Source organism: Poecilia reticulata, linkage group LG20 (genome assembly GCF_000633615.1).
Source record: "Poecilia reticulata strain Guanapo linkage group LG20, Guppy_female_1.0+MT, whole genome shotgun sequence".
Lineage (NCBI taxonomy): Eukaryota > Metazoa > Chordata > Actinopteri > Cyprinodontiformes > Poeciliidae > Poecilia > Poecilia reticulata.
In genome coordinates this window covers 19739460-19757044 of record NC_024350.1, presented here as the reverse complement: position 1 = coordinate 19757044, position 17585 = coordinate 19739460, and the positions used below count along the sequence as shown (strand labels likewise).

The following is a 17585-nucleotide window of genomic DNA, read 5'->3' as shown; positions in this document are numbered from 1 at the left end:
GTGGAAAAACCATCATTACATCAGCCGTCAAACTCATTTTCATTTGGGCCAAATCAAAAATCAGAATGCTCTTAAAGGGCCGGTTGTGCCAGAGCGTCTTGATAAAACCAATTAAATGGTTAAGATATCAATAAACAGCTGTTTGTTGCAGCATTCAGTAAATGTTACTCAAGATTAAATAACATCGATCATCTTCTCACACTGGTCAGTCCATCCAGGATTTTATGATTGTTTTGAATTTGTGGTGCTAATTTATAAATATTTCTAAGAAATTTTAGTGCTAATGTACGATGCTAATCGTGACTTTTTATTAGTCAGCGTATCGATCACTTGACGTCAAGTCAGGCTGAGGCAGCAGTTACCTTTAACTTAAATTTGCAGTAAGTCAGAAAAAAAATTTGTGGGGATCTGTCATTTGGAGCCTAGAGGGCCACATAAAAAGCTACGGCGGGCCAGATTTGGCCCTTGGACCTTGACTTTGACACGTATGCTATAGAGTAAACGACTAACTCCAGGTTGTCTTGATTCAAAATAAATGAAAGCAGATGTTAGCGCGGAGCGTCTTACCGGAAAGTAGAGGAGGAGTGCGCCGCAGAGAATGGCCTCCAGCAGGACAAGGCCTGACGCCCTGATGCTCTGCCAAAGCAAAAAGACGTTACAGGCTTTTAATTTATTTCTTTCAGGATGAGTCAAAACAAAATGAAAAGAAAAGTGAAACAACTCTCATCCAGAGCAATGGCATTTATTTGACTTTACATGTTAAAACAAAACATTTTCAGTAAAAACTTATGTTCCCTTTCCAAATCCATAATTTAAAAAACACGTTGCAAAAGTTATCTTTAATTAGTCAAACAGCTGTAGTGTTATTTTAAGTGTTTTTATTATTTTTCTGATTGTTTTTCATTGCCTGTATGGTTGAACTCATGATCTCTGTGTTAAAACTTTCTTTGGTGACTCTAGAAACGTGACATAAATCTTTAATATTCAAACTGTCAATTTAATAAAAACATTTCTTCTTGCCTATATACTCTAATAAGTTATGGTGTGATGTTAAATAAAAGTGGTTTACCAAATGCCTACAGAGTTTAGCTAAAAGATATGAAAGAAAGACTTTCTGCCTCTTTATTATTGGGCATGAAAAAGAATAAAGTAAAAGCTCTTCCTTTAAAGCTTCTTTTATTATTATTTTGATGGAGTCACCGTTTCAGGCACGTCCTGTTCTTCCTTTATGTAATATATTTTTGTAACATTGTGTCCTCTAATTGACAAGATGCTTGAGGGGCTCTCAGAGAGAGGAATACAGCTGTGCCACCAAATTAAAAATACATACAAAAGAAAAGTGAAGCCCGACTTCTCTTCACCACATGAGGGATGTTTATTTTATTTTGAATCAAAATTAAACATACAAAGAGGTTTTAATGTTTTATCAAAATTCTGTAAATAGATTCAACAGTAATTAATAATGTGGATATGGAAGCAGTTTTTAATAATTAAGTTTTGCTGCACTTGAGTTATCATTTTATTTAAATTTGAAGACGATTCCTGTAAAGATAAACAAGATGGTCTGTCCAGTATTAACTGATTTTGATTGTCTAATTAATGTTCGACTGGCTGATTTGAAAGCACCAAACTAAATACTAATACAACACTCTTCAGTGTGGAAGTCGTCATTAAGGAAAGAAAACTCAAAGTCAGTTATTTTCAGTTACACAGATGCTTTCAGAAATTTAACTTTTGTTTGTTCGGGTCATTTTGCATCTTTTATCATTTTGCACAGTTTTGGCCTTTTTGTGCTGAACTTTATGAGAAGGATCTTAACTGATGCCAACTTTGAGGATGCAATTTGATAACAGCTAAGCTCAAAAAAGCTAAATGCATTTCAACAAAGTTGCTTTGTCTTAACAAAAAATTAATGAAATGAATAAAAATATCAATATGCCAAGTAGAGTTATTAAATTAAACATCTTAAGAGGTTAATTTAATAATAAATAATAAATATTTGCTCTCATATATACAGTTGTACGCAGACATCTTAAGGCAACAATTAATTTCTCTACTTTTTGCTTCAAAGATGCCGGACTGTTTTGTAATCTGTTGAAGCTTTCGGTAACACTTTATTTGAAGGGGTGTGCATAAGACTGACATGACACTGTCATAAACATGACATAACATCTGTCATGAACATGAACGAGTCTTTATGAATGTTCATGACAGTTGTCATGAAGTGTCATTCAGTAAATAATGTCACTTTTAATGCAAAGTTGCTCTAAAAGTTGCATTAAAAGTCCATTAAAAGTGCCAACTTTGCATGATTTTGTAAATTGTGATAATTTAATGCAAAGTTGGCATTTTTAATGGACTTTCAATGCAACTTTTAGAGCAACTTTGCATTAAAAGTGTCATTATTCACCAAATGACAATTCATGACAACTGTCATAAACATTCATAAAGACTCCTTCTTTTCATGACAGATGTTATGTCATGTTTTTGACAGTGTCATGTCAGTCTTATGCACACCCCTTCAAATAAAGTGTTACCAAGTTTTCCATGGTTCTGTACATGAACGTTATGCGTTTACCTACAGTTCACTTACTTTGCTCCAAATCAGTTCTTGGGTTTGTTGACTTGTGATATTTTCTGGTGATTTTTTTTCACACAGAATACAAAACAAATGCGCTAGCCTTGCGCTTGCTGGAGAAACGTCTCGTGGTTTTATACCAAAGACGTAAGAGAAATCCTACAACCGCTGAAATCTGACATTTCTCCATTTTTGTTTACATTTTGTAAAGAAAACAGTTTCGGTCAGTGTCGTCCTCAGAAGTTTTTGTGTTGTTTTCTTGGCGCAGCGCCACCACAGGCAAGGAGGGGAACAGCTTTCTTAATTAATTTGGTTCATTAGGCACAGTGTAATGTGACAGTGAAGCACACCAGCTGAAAATGTAACAAATGTTGCAACTTTGGTCCCAAATCAAACCAAATCTACCAAACTACCAGGTGTAAAAACACCCCTAGTGATTATATTTTGAGTTATGATTTATCAGTGTAAATTTCCTTGATTGGCCAATACTTAAACATGAAGTCGATTTTATCCACTGATCTCATCCACCTCAGCAAAGGTCTAGAAATCAACCTCTGTCCTCTTCTGCAGGTTTGACTGACAGACTGACCCACTGGGTCACGTCTGCATGTTTGTCACCAACTCAGTGACTTTCTTACTGTATTTAGCATCAATACAGACAGAAAAATGGTATCAGCCAAAAATCAGGATCAGCTTTTTAAGGATCAGCAATCGACAAAAAAAAATGCAATCGGTGCAACCCAAATATTAATTAATTTTTTGAATTGTTGACGTTAGCTCTATAAAGAAACTAAAAACAAAGCCTTTAAAAATATTAATAAAGGTAATTTTGAAGGTTTACAGAAAAGTCTAGCTTTTTGAGACAAAATAAAGAAGTGAGGGATGATTCAAGACTTTTGCACACTACTCTAACTTTTGTTTATTCTTTCCTTTGAGCTGATTTAATGCTCTGGTAAGGTAAGGTCAGGTAAGGTAATTTTATTATATAGCACATTTTCAGCAACAAGGCTGGTGCCCTGATGGCCGATGGGGAGGGTAAGCTCATAACGCCTACCTTATTCCTGCGAAAGTGGTATATGAGCACCATGCTGATGAAGACGATCAGCATGCAGAGACACTGGAAGGAGAGCACCGCCAAGCGAAGGGCGCCGTCCTCCAGCACCACGCAGGGAGAGTCGTCTTTATAGAAAGCACAGCCCTGCTGGCAGGGCATGCAGTCGCTGGGGGAGCCTTCATCTTCACCCGGACCGCCAAATCCAGCTTTCCCCGTTCGCCCAGGCTCTGCCGGAGGACGACAACATGGTCAAACTTTGCACACATCAACGAGAAGTGAAGGCAAAAAGTAACAAGAAATAATTTTTCCACATATTGATTTTGTGTCCATGAACTAGAATATTTGCTGCTGAAAAAAAGATATGTTCGCAAGAGAGCAGTTAGGTTAAGTTGCCTTGGGGAAATCTGACGAAAGTTGGGATAAGATGGTAAAAGTAGGAAACTTCCTAAAACTTTAAAGTTGAAGTTTATACCATATGTTTTCTAGCACTGCTACAGTTGAGCGCAGGGACACGGCGAGGGAAGATGGTGAACAAATTTAGAACTTTTTCTCTACAAACAGCTTTAGGTCCCAACCACACTGCTAATACTGAGATTATTTTAATCTGAAAAACTGCAGCAAACAGTGACATCCTTCCATTTCTATCCCAACACTGCAAAAACACAGAATCTTACCAAGTATCTTTGGTCTCGTTTCTAAAATATCTAAGTACACTTGAAATAAGACAAAACTAACTCATCTGCAAAAAATATGAGCTTGTTTAAGTAAATAATTCCTCAATATTGATAATTTAATAGTTTTATTGGCAGATTATTTCATTTAAAACATGGGGAATATGTCTTATTAGAGTTTTCCAGAAAAAACTTTGAATTTTTTTGAGTGTTAATAGTTGAAGGTTTATTAGAAAATACTCAAATGTTGACATCAATATCGGAAATTTTCTAGAAATAATTTTGACATCCGAAAATGTCGAAAATGTGTGACTTTTGAAACTCAGAAAATTTCCAAAAATCGAAAAACTTTTAACATGTTCTCACCCTTCAGAAATCATGACTGAAAGGTTTTAGACAGATGCTTTTCCAATGTCCTTTTGCAGCTAGCTGTGCTGCAGCACTCAGAAAAGTTTGAACAAATTAGGAACGGCATAACTCAATTTCAGTTATTTTTTATGCTTTCCTCTCCTGTCCACTCAGCTAAGGATTTAACATTTTCTATAAAAAGTCATCTAAAGTTTCTATAATGTTTTCCCATAAAGTTTCACCTTACTTACATTGTTTTTTTGTTTCCATTTCAAGAAATGCAAGCAGAGGGAACAGTTTTTATTATTATTTACTGACATTCTTGCTGGCTTGTAGTAGAGTGAAGCATGGCTGAATAAATACGATTATCCTTCTTTGACCTGAACAGGTATCATTGACAATGTGTCAACACAGGAGAAACCGATCAATATGTGTGAACATGGACAGTCAACATCCACTTGTGCTGAGCTCATGTAAAAACAGCTACCTTGTAAAAAAAAACAAAAAACTTAACTTTGTAAGGGCTAGGTCACTGTAAGATAACAGAAAAATAACAGCTTAATGTTATTTAATAAAAAATGAAACAATTACACAGGAAGTGATCAAATTCTCTGTTATTTAAAACAGAAAAGCAAAAATTCACCTTACTGCGGCTAAAATAAAGAAGATATCTCAGATACAATAATTATTTCTATGTAGGTATATTATAGTTTTGTTGTCTGAAGTGCTGAGGCCCTCCCTAATTAACTCCCCTATAAGCCAGGTAATATTTAGTGACTCGAATGGAGCCACAAAGATGTTGTTTTATTAACTTTGGGCTTGAAAAGGGGAAGAGTTATGTTTTCCAGGCACATGGTACCATTTTATAGCACAATCAACCAACTATGTTACCTTCAGTTGTTATGCAACAAGGTTTTATTTTAACAATATTATAGATGTGAAGTTTGTCAAAATCTGTTTATTTATTCTTTGAATTCATTTTGTTTAGTGAAGAAGTTGCTTCTCCAGATATTTATTGGTGTATTATGTTCTGTTACCCTGCTTTTGGCAGTTGGTGGTTACTATAGCAACCAGCAACTGACAGCTCCTCCCCCTTTTTTTCTGTTGCCGTAGGTAACTGTGGTATGTATTGTGTTTTCTTTACAGGTGTTATATTTTAACATATATTTTATACAAATGTAATCATATACAGTGTTTCATGAGTAATTTTGCCATGTTTGTAAACATTTTTAACTGTCATCATAATTGGTGTTGTCCATTTTAGCTATGTTTAATTTTACAAACGTTAACTGGTGCTAACTGCTCATTGGCAGATATTGTTTTGTAGTTTGTTTAGGGTTATTTATTGTATTTTATTTAATGTCTTGTAGCAGAAGCTGCTGGACTGATGTTACCCACCAACTTGATTTCCTCTTTTGTAAGAATAAATACAGTGAATCTGAATTTGTCTGTTCTGAAATCAACCATACTGAGACGAATATAGAAGGGTTACAAATATATGGCCAAAACGAAATTTGACTTCAATATTTGACGCTTTCTTATCAAAGAAAAAAGTGAAATCCTAGAACCGCTAAAATTTGACACTACTCCATTTTTGTTTATTTCTTGAAGAAGGAAGTAGTGTTCATGTCTTCTTCAAAGGTTTTCATGTGGTTTCCTTCAGTGGTTCTTAGTGTGGTGCCTCCAGAGGCGAGGAGGGGAACAGGTCTTTCAGTTAGCTTAAATTGTTTGACACAGCGGAGTGTGAAAGTGAACCGCAGCAGCTGAAAATGCAATTTTGGTCCCAAATTGAACAAAGTCTACTCAAAAACCACAGGAAGGAACCTTAACGGTAATGAGCATTGTAAAGACTAAAAATATGCGCTTTTCAAGTCAACCTCAACCTAAAACTACTCAAAAACTATCAGTGAGACTGAATATGAGGTTAAATAAATGGATTGAAAAAAAGTTCTAAAAATAAGAAACTTGGACAGAACAAATACTTTGATTACAACAGCAAACGCTCAGGAAAACAAAACAAACTGTACAAAAATAAACGGGTAAAAAGGGAACTATTTATTGGTTTGTATAGAAACCCCTCGAGAGACGCCCATATGGCTGCATAGATAACAGATTTCAGACTTATGGAGCTTTGATGGGGGCTTTACAGGAAGAAGCTATTGTCTTTGAGATTTGAAGGGATTTTGCCTTTAAAAAGAACTGTCCTATTTTTTTTTTCAAAGCCCATCACCAATTGCTTCAAAGGGACTAATCATCTCCATAGCAATGAGTCACACGTATTTTCATTGGTTTGGTGCTACTATGGTCAGAAGAAGCATGGATAGAATAACTTTATATACATAGGAGTAGAATGGCTTCTACTGCAAAAGAATGTTACGGATGTTTTTTTATGGCTTTCCAAGCCACACTTTGCTATTACTGTTATCATTTCCAATCTATTGTAGTGGAAAAAGTTCAAGAAGACACAAAAAACTAGAGCAAAAATAAGCACATTTCCAGGTGTGAAACAAGAACATTCAAGTTAACTATGAGCTCAAACATATTTTGCAAAGACTAAGCGAACAATATGGTAAAAAAAAAAAAGAAAAAAAAAGGAGGAGACCAGAGGGAGCTTGAGTGGGATGAAGCAGGACGGAAAGATGACTAAAATGAAAGCTTGGTAGGGAAATTGAAAGAGGGCAGGTGGAAACCACTGGGGGTCTGTGTTTGCAAAAAGCCTCCTTTTTAATTAACTTGCAGCAGACAGAATAAACTGCAGATAGAAACTATCATTAAAAAGATATTTCCCATCTCGAACTGGATTAGCCTCCCAAGGTGGCGAGGCTGCGTCCATTTCCAGACCGAGAAGATAAACGTTCATCATAAACTTTAATGAAGGGGAAAATGGACTTACTGTTCAATCTTCGGCCATATTTTTGGTTAAAAACTGCTTGCAAGGGAATGTCATAAACAGACATAACTTATAGCATCTGTGTACAACCCAGAAGGCATCAGCAACATCAGATTTTTGCTGAACTACAGAAATGACAATCATTTTTGTTCAATTAAATTACACATTTTAGTCTGTTATTTGTTATTTTACTTAATTTTACTTATTTGGTTTGAGTAAGAAGGTCAATGACTCGAGACAATGAAGTCTCATGAAATGAACAAGGAAAAACAATATTTAAGAGGAGAGCAAGTGATGGATAATCTTTTTAAATCTTCACCTGACCAATACCTTACAGTCTGTATAAAGTCGCACCAAATTGAACTGAAACAAAAATGCAAATAATGTTGAGGTAATAAAAAGCAGAGGTGGATAGAGTACCCAGAAATTTTACTCAAGTAAAAGTAAAAAGTAGCGCCCAAGAAATTACTCAAGAGTAAAAAAGTATTTGGTAAAAAGTCTTCTCAACTACTGAGAAACTGATGAAAACATCAAATATTTAACATATAAAAATTATATCATCAGGCGGACCAAAATATAAAGTTATGTGGAAATAATTCATAGCGGAATTATAAAATAACAAAATACGGAAAAATAAACATTTTTCAAAATAAAATGTATTAAATTTTAACAAAAACTGCAGGTGTGTGTCTGTCTGGTGAATTTTTGGTTAAAACGTGTTTGTTTTTCATTCATTGAAGTTAGTCAGAGCATCCAGAAATTCTACTCAAGAGTAGCGATACTTCATCATAAAACTACTCAAGTAAAAGTAAAAAGTCCAACATAGTTAAAATACTAATAAAAGTATTTTTTAAAAACTTTACTCCAATAAATGTAATTATTTACTGCCCAACTCTGTGTTTAAGTAGTGGCACGCGCATTGTACCGCTGAGTACACGTGCAACTGTGCTGAATTACAAACATTTGAAGCTGCCATTCAAATCAAACACATGAACAATGTTAACATGCCGAAATCAGCATAGATTTGTTATAACTTACTTGTGAAGCCATTGACTGCCACTCTGTTGGGGTGGTAGAATCCCTTTTTCCACTGGCACTGGTATTTATCCAGGACAAACCCGTGACCACGCAGCGGCAGACACTATGAACAGAAGAGCACATGCACCGTGCATCAACTACAACAAAATCATTAAAAATAAATGTAGCACAATTAGGGATGCATTTGAGTGTTCTCCTATATCAAAAGAAAAAAACCCGTATATTTTTAATAATATGCTGAATTAAAATCACAAAAACCTAACATAATTTTGTGTCAAATATAATTAAATATCAATCTTGCTTATTGCCATTATGCTAAAATTATTTTTGCGTCATCTCCTCTGCTTTTCTGTCACATCATCCTCACCTTCGTAGCAAATAAGTAATTTCTGGTTCAGAAGTTGACGTTGCTCCGCCTTTCAAATTTTAAAGTGAAACTTAAGTAGCTTATCGGGTGTTTATATTTCAAACTAGAACCGCATAAAGTACATTTTCAATCTCACAACGGACTCTGTATGGACTCTTCCCCGTTTCGGTTCAGCCGCCATCTTTGATCCTGAATCAACGCCTGGATGACCAGCGTCGCCCTCTGCTGGATGGCGGCCAAACTACAACCCTAAATGGAAGTCAGTTAATCGATTGAAACTAATTTTAATTTAATAAAACATGATTGGAGACGTAATCATTTTACACTCTTCTAAATTTTTTATATTAAATTAGTAAAATACTCTTCATTCAATTAAGAACAAACAGAAGAAAAACTTTCAAGTATTTGAGAAGTTCAGGCTTTTGTGCCTAATTAATTACAACAAATATGACTTTTCTGGGGTGTCTAGCGCAGGGGTGCCACATAGGGGGGGAAAGTTATGACAATTCTAAGGGCCCCTTAGCCCCTTAGTGACAGGGGGCCCTCCACAATTTATTTATTTTTGTTCATAGAAATAAAGTTAAAAATGGGGGCCATGTCAATTACAAATTAATTATATTGTGTTTTTGAAGATTGTTTTTAGCAGTAAAAATTTAATGTTGCCACTCCCAGACCAAAAAACACACATCCATATTTTCCCTGAACCTCCCTGGATCTGCGTTAAATGGTTCGTTCCTCCTTGGAGCGCTTGGTGGTGATCAGCAGCAGTCAGTAGAAGACAAGAAAACTCTGTAACTGTTACTATGCTGCTAAGAAAAATTATAAAGTCAGGTTTTCAAAAAAAATAGAAAAATAGAGAGAAAGAGAAAGAGAGAGAGAGAGAGAGAGAGTAGACTGTGAGATTATCAACCATTTAGCATAGTTAGCTTAGCTACAGGCTACTGTTTGCCTCCTTTTAACTAGCATTTAATCAATTAAGGAAAAGAAATTACCAAGACTTTCATATATTTAACTTGTCCTTGTACCTTTTACCACACTTAACAACAGAAGAGTCAGTCAGCAGCAGCTTAACCCACGTCCCTCCTGACCCGTCCTCTCCTCTCCTAAGTGAAATTTCCCACATACTTGTTAAAACAGTCATTATGTTATGACAGTTTGGTATGAGAGATAATCTGTGAAAAATCTATTTCCTCTGCCTACTCCCAGTGTTCTCTAGAAACAACCAGTCAGTGGCAGGAGAGTTTTAGTGCTGTCAATCACAATCTCATGGTGCTGCTCATCCTCCCTCCCCATTGCTCTGTGCTATGCTGCAGCTAGCATAGCCTGTTGTAAATGCACAGTCTAGTTAGCATAGCTACCAATGACAGCAGATAAACATTTTACCTGTAATGATAAGTTGTTTCTCCACCATTAGCACATTTAGCAGTGAGTGAATGAGGTTGATTGACAGCACCAAGACCCTCCTCCTGGTTCTGATTGGTTGTTTCGATCAGAACGTTGCATTACTTTAGCTAGTAATAATAATTCAGGAAGGAGGTGGAGGAGATTGATTGTTTTCACAGATTATCTGTCTCATAACAAACTGCTACGGTGACAACTTTAACAAATATGGAGAAAACATTTTTTATTAAAGTTATACTGCAGCTTGAATAAAATCCAACTACATAGTATTTTTTGAGAAGTCTGGATTGCTTTATGTGTAGTTGCACGTTGCTTTTGACTGTTGCTCGTGGGGAGAGACATTTCAGTAATCTAAAACTAACAGAAAATATTTAAACAACTAACTTGCATACTGTATGTGGACTGTTGGATGTAAAATTCATGAGCAGAAAATATTGTGCTAGTATCAGTATTGAACCAAAGAAAGCAAGTTGCAAGCCTTTAAAATTGTGATGTTTTTGATGGATCAAATGGACTCAAAAAATTGTAACAGCAGCTCCACATGGGCCCAATCAAATATTTTGTCGGAGGGCCCAAGATTCCTGGCGGCATCCCTGGTCTAGCATGTGAAAGAATTGATCTATACGTTTCTGATTATCCTTTTTTACAAATAATTTTGAAGATAAAGGAGTAAATAAAATGGCATAATCCCTAAGAAACGATGCAGGACTTAAAATAGCTCTAGTACTTCCACCGACACTTGACGCACCGCGAAGTGTTTGTGACCTGACTGAGAGAGACTCTCCAGAGGTGTGTAAACGCAGCAGTGGACCAAGCTCTGGAGGTCTGCTGCTATTTCTGACAGTTCGTCAAGCTCCTTGGTGGTTTCGGAAAACCTTTTTCATTCTGCAGAGCTCTCTGACGGAGCCATGAGAGGCCTGCCGAGACTCAAAGACCCAAAGTAATTATCTGGTCGGTATTTAATGAACAAGTTCTATAAATGAACTCCACTGAAGTTCTTCATGAGGCTTAAACTGTTAATAATGCCTTCACATTATGTGAACACTATATTTTAAACATAATCTTCAGTTATCCCTGATTTTTTCATGTTTAGCTTCCTGGTTCGTAAACTTTCTTCCATCACTAGTTTTTCAGTTTTCTCTCGTATCTGACTGTTTTCATGGAATGTTTGTTTGGCCTGTTATGCTTCCTTGAACAGGTTAAGGTAGGTGGTCTATACAAAACATGTTCAGTATACGTTTTGAATAAAATAATTAATAGAAAATGAGATTTTAGTCATTTTGAGCTGACGTTGTTTTAAGCTGTTTACACAGGCAGGAGAAAATGGCTGCAAACAGATGCACAATTATACTATGATAATACATCTTTGAAAAGCAGAAGTGGAGCCTCCTGCACAACCAACAAGAATGTAGCAAGTGGTCTCTGAATGGTAAGTCAACTTGGCTGGATGGATGAACAGTTGGATGAACGATTGCTTGGTTGGTTGGTTGGTTGGTTGGTTGGTTGGTTGGTTGGTTGGTTGGACGGACGGCTGGCTCAATTCTTATTCTAACCACTAATATCAACAATCTGTTCTTCTGATTCTCTTATTTCTCTGTCAAAGAACCAGGCTAATATCTGTTCAGACTTTAACTGGACCATTTAGAGTAAATTATTTAGAAAGTATCCTGGGTTTCTAATCTCTTGAAGCTTCAGATTAGATTTTTTTAGTTTGTTGGTGTAAACTGGAAGAAGTTATCCACCAGTGACACCAAGCTTCGATCTCTGAAATCAAACCAAGTCCCGGAGTGGCTTAATGAAGTGCGATGGCTGCACATCCTGTGGGTATCAGAGCTAAAGAATGTACCTGTAAAATATTTGAAATCTTTCCTTCTTATTTAGTCTGCAGCCCTGCAGATCCCTTCATTAAAATCCTCCAGGTTGAAGCTGCAGTGCAACATCAGTCAGGAACCTGGTTTTATCTCCGATTGCCCTGCGGCCGTCTCCTCGGGACAGCTGGTGCTCGCCGCAGCAGCCGGCTGCCATTGTTAATATGCCCACCTCATGGAGACATGAGAGGAAATGACCAGAGACAGGTGTATTTGTGTGTGTGTTTGCATATTTTCAGCGTGTGTGACAGGACAGCCAGGAATAGCTCTGGCCGTTTGTCCCAGTCCAGAGACAGATGAAAGGTTGTGGAGTTTGGCGAACGGGGAAGCAGCCCACCGCCCGGCCACCTGCCATCAGTCACATGTGATCTCAGCCGTGAACCACAGATATTTCAACAGGTCATCAAATACACTGCAAAAACACAACATATTACCCAAGTATTTTTAATCAAGTTTCCAGTGCAAATACCTTAGTACATTTAAAATAAGACTAACTTACAAGTAACTTTTCAGCAAGATAAAGGAGCTCGTTTTCACTAAATTATTCCTTAATATTGATGGAAAAGTTCTTGTTCTTTTGGCAGATAAATTAACTTATAATATAGGGAAAATATCTCATAAGTTAAATAATCTGGCAATGAAACTAGTACTTTTTACTTGATGTTAAGGCATTATATACTTAAGACAAATCGGTATTTCTTGCTGAAAAGTTACTTGTAAGTTAGTTTTGTCTTATTTTAAGTGTACTAAGATATTTGCAATAGAAACTAGACCAAAATTAATTTAGTATGCATGCAGTGCTTGTCTCGTAGTAAACAATAATCTTTAACAGTTTCTCATATTTGAAGTTTTATTAATGCCAGCATTTCTTTCCTAATTTTAAGGAATTACTTGCTGAAAACTAGCTCCCATATTTTGTTTAAAGGTTACTTATAAATTAGTTTCGTCTTATTTTCTCTAGCAAACTAGATAAAAAATACTTGGTAAGATTTTGTGTTTTTGCAGTGTAACTTGTGATGAAAACGACTTGTTTTCTGTTTTTATATAGACATGATTTAATATTTTTGCCTGTCACAAATTGAATTAAACAGCGAAAGGATCATCTTTTCTCTTCCAGCTTCAACTTAGAGTAAAGTGGCTTCACACTGTGTGCCACCAAGGAAACTCTGATATATTCAATGAATTACTTTAATGTTCAGTTAAAAATGGCAATAAATACATTTTAATATTTCATATGAGATGTTAACTAATACATAAGCTGAGGTGGGTAGAGTACCGCAAAATTATACTGAAGTAAGAGTAGAAATACTTCAACATATTTTTACTCAAGTTACAATAAAAAGTAGTCGTCCAATAAATTCCTCAAGGAAGAATAAGATAGTATTTGGTAAAAATTTTACTGAAGTACTGAGTAACTGATCAAATTATCAATCAATTAATATTTAAAAATGACATAATCAGACAGAACAAAATATAAAACTAAGTGGAAATTTTGTTGGGGTTTTTTTCAGCAAATGGGCTTTTTATTCGAGTCTCCAGTTAATGATTGATAGAAAATTAGTTGACAACTTAGTTTTTTATATATATATATAATTACATTGTGCTACAATTATTTTCTTCCATTTTAATCTTCATAAATTTACATTGTTACATTTGCATATTTAATACATGTCTGTATGTCTGTAAACAAAAAAAATACTTTTAGCACAATGTAATATTTGTAAGAATTAACAAATACATCAAAAGTCTTGAAACTACAGACCATATAAAATTAAACCCCATGCTCCGCTGTGTGCAGGAATGATGCTACTCTACATTAGCAGGAGTTAATCATGTTGCTGTTTTCACAACAAGCTGAAGGCAAAAATGCATCAAATCACTGAGAAATAACGAGGTGTGCAGTAAACGGTTACAGGATCTTCAGCTGCTGTTCCTGATAAGGCGACTATCCGTCAGCTGCTGACGGCTTTTCTAATGATAAAAACAAATCAGTGTCTGTTACAGAGCTGACATCTTCATTACCTGCAGAGATAAGCGAATACGACCCATCTCATTAACTCTGTGTGGCAGTCACGTGTCTGAGAAACTCCCACAGATTGTTGCAGGTTGTGCGGTTGCACCCCAGGTCCCCCCTGCGGCTCCGCTCATAGCGGTTAGCATCCCGGCTGTGACAGCTGTCAATCAGACACACCGTGACAAGCTAATTGCCATCGGGACGCCTGCATGGCCACCGGTGAGGACCTTTTTACCGACGCACACCACGGTGTCAGACCAGCAAGCGAGAGCTCAGAACAGAAACATGCAAAACACTCAAAGCCCCACATTAGCATGAGGTTTAATAACCGAATTTAGATCGTAGTCGGCCTGTCACCATCACAAATCACACAAATGTGTGATTTTTAATCAATTTAAAACCATTTTTGATCAACTTAGACTTGATTTAAATTGCAAAAATGTATTGATAATAATTGGAGATGGTATAATTCTGACCGTCAGAGTCGTAATTATGAGAGTCAAAGTCATTATAATGAGATTCTTCCTTACAGAAAAGGTGTGAATTTCTACCTCAAAATTTACTTAAAAGTCACAATTATGACTTTTAAGTTCATAATTATGACGTAAGCTCAAAATTACAACTTTTAAGTTCAAAATTAAAACTTTTAAGTTCAAAATTACAACTTTAAAGCTCATAATTATGACTTTAAAAGTTGCCGCTGGGCTTTTTTCTTCCATGGCAGAGATGGGCTTCCATACTCTTCAGCTGAAGTGCTTTAGGAATACTTTGACTTGAGTTGAGGCGACATTAATGCATGATGGTGTTTTAAGCTCAGCATGCTGACTGGGAATCTTATCAAGCTTCTGCAGACGTGAGTAAACATCACGACGTCACATAACATTAAAAGAGAGAAAGATGGCCGCCCGCATTCAGCACGACACCAGCTGAGCTGCAACTCTGCAGCACAAATTCACCTGCAAGTCATAAAATGGCAGATTTTTATTCTCACCTCCTCTGGATCTTGTTTCTATCAATCAAAGCAATAATAAAAAATGCTGCTTCTAGTTTAATAGACCTTGATATTTTAAAAAGAGTTAAAATGCTGAAGGTTTACAGTTAGAAAACACAAGAAATATTTCCTGTTTTTTTTAAAGGTTTTATTGGCAATAGTGGCTGTTATAGAACAGAGGAAAATACACTTTATTTTGCATCATGCTATATTTTCAGTTTTATTTGTTGGCCCACTTTAATATTTTTAATAGAAGAATGCATTAAAATATTCACAGCTTTTAAATATTGAGGGTTAGGGTTAATACTAAAGACTGTAAAATTGTAATAGCTTGACTCAAACTTTACTTTTATTCATGCAAAGTAAAGAGAACTGAGTCATTACACAAACACATTAATGCATGAAAAAATGTATATCTGATGTTTTTGCTGAGTTGAAAGAAATGTTTAAAAAAACACTAATAATGATTAAAAATTATTAATGTTTATTAAACATTAATATTTAATAAACATTAATAATGTTTATTAACATTATTTTGATCATTAATAATGTTCAAAAAACATTATTAATGTTTATTAGACAATGTTTAAAAACATTAGTTTTTAAAACATTATTCAAAATTTTTTTTTAAACATTAATGTTTAAACATTTATTAAGTAATGTTTAAAAAACAAAAAATGTTTTTTTAAACATTATTATTGTTTAAAAAAATTAGCGTTTTTAAAACTGGAAATTACTAATTTGACATATTTTTATTAAGTTTTTCTAATGTTAAATAATTAATGTATCAATGTCATAATTTTAGGCTTTAAAATTTTATCAAAAACATTCAAATCTTTTGCCACTTACATTAAAATATCACTTTAATTACTCATCTTACGTCCGAACCTCCTGCACTTTAACGTCCACATGTATCAAACACGGCTCTCCTCTTCGCCTTCGGATGAAATAAATCAGGAGAATTAAATTTAAAAACAACTCAAAGTGTTGCACTAATTGCTGCTGAGGCCAGGGGTCTTCTACCTGACCAGGAAGCCAGAAACTTGCTTATAATTCTGCCTGCTAATTAGAGCCCTCTGAATCCTCTTCCTCTCCCTTTGAAACAAGCCCACGCTCTTCCGGTCCAGCACAGCGCCTAATCAAGCTCTAATAGGACTCGGCAGATATTTGTAATGACCCTACAGAGAGCAACATGAAGCCTGCGGAAAGCTTATCATCAAGTAATTACAGACTGAACTATAGAATACGTGAACAGGAAGGCAGAAGGAGGGAAAAGAGCCAGCCATCCTGTACCTACAGTAACGCTGCCAGGTAGGCTGCAAATTACCAAGTCAGCACAAGATGTTCACCCCCGCATGAGGGAAATGGAGACAGACGTAGCGTCAAATGAAGGAGGAGTAAATGAAGAGGCAGTGGAGAGTCTGCTAGCATGAACATACAAGCCTGTGGTTCTCATCAAAGAAAAGCACCAAACTTTTATTTTATTTGTTGCATAACAATAAGCAGAAATATCTCTTTTAGGGTTAGAAGTTGAAGTGTAAAACCCACTTTTGTTCCCTCAACTTCCAAAAAAAATATTTAACTAACTCCCCAAAACACCAGTTAGAGCTGCTTTGAATCATAAGAAATGAAACATTGAACAACGTATTTAATGTGTAAACATGATTAAATCAATTGTGTTTTTATGACATAAAGCACTTTGAACTGACTGTTCCTGAAATGATATACAAATAAACTTACCGTGAGTGACTGATTTATTTAAAAACATGTAGTAAATGAAACGTTTTATTTCTAAAACTAAGAAAATTGAAATAAAATGTATTTAAATGTTCTTAGTTTTAAAACAAAATGAATCTAACTTTCAATAAATGAAAACAAAACTAAATGTTATATAAAAGAGCTAGCTAAGTGAGAACTTTCCATATGTATGGATAATAATAAAAAAGATACATGGCACACTGAAAGGGGACCTGTCATACTACATTCACATTTTGCATAGTTTTGTGCTTCCATTTGGGTTTATACAGCTTCTAAAAACAACACCAATAAATTAATTATTTTTTGGTGTCTGGAAAATGAGCCATCCCAAAAACCTCCCGATTATTGAGTCACACAGAGCAGAGAAGATATAGCAGGAAGCAAAGTCAACATCATAAATCCAATGGCAATCATACTTTATCGACCATCTGCAAATATTATACATTAATGTTGCAGATTTTTGCCATCCATGGATGTTTCCCACTTAAGATTTCTGCCCTGTAATTTTATTACATCAGCAACTACAGCAACTACAGCAACCTTAACAGTTCAGAAGAGACGCATAGTCCCTCCAAAAAACCCAAAGAATCTCTAAAGTGAGAAGCAT

General features: G+C 35.5%; 1 protein-coding gene across 2 annotated transcripts in view; it reads right to left on the bottom strand.

Moving 5' to 3' along the window:
* gpr158a (G protein-coupled receptor 158a) overlaps positions 1 to 17585 on the bottom strand; it is a 71540-nt gene that overhangs the window by 24333 nt on the left and 29622 nt on the right. For both annotated transcript variants that reach the window (XM_008396493.2, XM_008396494.2), the window contains exons 3-5: positions 8580 to 8682; positions 3633 to 3859; positions 568 to 636 (exon numbers count right to left, since the gene is read on the bottom strand). In XM_008396493.2, coding sequence (XP_008394715.1) covers positions 568 to 636; positions 3633 to 3859; positions 8580 to 8682 — 399 coding nt within the window. The remainder of the gene's footprint in view (positions 1 to 567; positions 637 to 3632; positions 3860 to 8579; positions 8683 to 17585) is intronic.